The 1,426-nt window shown below is 41.7% G+C and overlaps 1 protein-coding gene across 1 annotated transcript; it reads left to right on the top strand.

Annotated features, from left to right (window-relative positions):
• PHALS_13611 (uncharacterized protein) lies at positions 1–207 on the top strand (the record flags this gene model as incomplete). Its single annotated transcript, XM_024729402.1, has 2 exons — positions 1–45; positions 91–207. The coding sequence occupies 2 exons, from the start codon at positions 1–3 to the stop codon at positions 205–207; spliced, it is 162 nt and encodes a 53-aa protein (XP_024579783.1).
• Between the last annotated feature and the right edge of the window lie 1,219 nt (positions 208–1,426).

The raw sequence follows: 1,426 nt of genomic DNA, 5'->3' as shown, positions 1-1,426 counted from the left end.
ATGCCATTTCCCGATTACCCTTTGGCCTCAGAGCATAACTGCCAGGTCCCGTAATGAAGTATTATTATGAAGGACCCCAACTTGTATTAGGAACTTTTTATACCTCAAAAGGTGAGTCCGTGGCTGCTAACCTTACGCAATGCGTTAATCAAGGTTATTGTCAACAGCGACTCGGATATGTTAGGTATCACTATTATCCAGCTCTAGATTGCAGATATTACACTCTTAATTTGAGCAAGTGTAAAGTACATGTAGATGAGAAAATCTGGAAATAGCTGTCCATCGTAAGAAAAAAAAAACTTCGGCGCATCCTCTCCGCGTAAATAACCGCGGACTCTACGGGTTAAACTTTCCTATGTGCAAGATCTCGTAGTGATGATATAATTATGAAGTATGAGGTTTGGCTAATTCCAATCTGAAACTTAAGCCGCGTTAAATTCATGGTGAGATTACAGCGTCCTATGGACGGCCTTTAAGCTCATTTTCTGCCAGGTTGTTATCGCGGTCTCGACGATTCATAATTTATTTTGTGCAACGTGCGCCGTCTCATCTTTTACTAAGAGCCGATGTGACTGCCTCTCTGATCAAAGAGCGGAGTATAGTGGGACAGAAGTGAATGAAGTTTTCTCGAACCTGCATTCTTAACTAGCGCAGATAAATCCTTGACGCTTAGATCCCGAGGTATCCCAGAATGAAAAACCAGTAAAAGAGCCCCTAGACGTTTCCGGATATTACAGAACTTCAACATGAAACGATTTGACAAAAAAATTGTCTGCTTTTGTACTTATTGCTGCAATCCTAAATAAAATCTACACTATTCACTATTTATTATCAATGTAAGTACTGTCAACAGTTGGGTCCGTTTACGCCATTTTCCAATATCTCTCAGAGACTCGTTTACTGTTGCTCATATTCAGTACTGCCACTGCAATGCCGCGATGAATATCAACGTCCATCAAAAAGCCAGGTCGAAATTGCACCCAAATGAGACTGGTTGTAGAGTCTAGTTCTATGTCTCAGCGGTCTCAAAAGAAAATTGTCGGATCTATGATCACGCTTTCAATATCCACGAGAGATGATAATTGCGAAATCAAGACCTTGTTTGGAGTAATTGACTTTGAAGCCTTTGTTATTGAGCATGTGGATTTGCAACGGAAGAGTGTAATCCCATCACATAGTCCTCAGCTTTTAATTTTCTAAATGCCAACGTCAGATATGTATCAGAATGGGGGCTGAATATACGCATCCACCCTGTGAACATCTCTACTTCTTTTTGCAATGGTTCGGCAGGGTATCTATGAGACATCGGTTCTTGGCTCGCAAGGAATCAGTTGCACAAACAGGACCAACGAGTTGGGCCAAATCTATGTCCACGCTGCAGCGATTACCCAACAATATAGGTCATCAGCCAGAGTCAGAAGCTGGT

This window comes from Plasmopara halstedii (assembly GCF_900000015.1).
Source record: "Plasmopara halstedii genome assembly, contig: Scaffold_671, whole genome shotgun sequence".
In the NCBI taxonomy this organism is placed as follows: domain Eukaryota; phylum Oomycota; class Peronosporomycetes; order Peronosporales; family Peronosporaceae; genus Plasmopara; species Plasmopara halstedii.
Note: the sequence above shows the minus strand (reverse complement) of the source record. Positions and strands in the feature narration are given on the sequence as shown.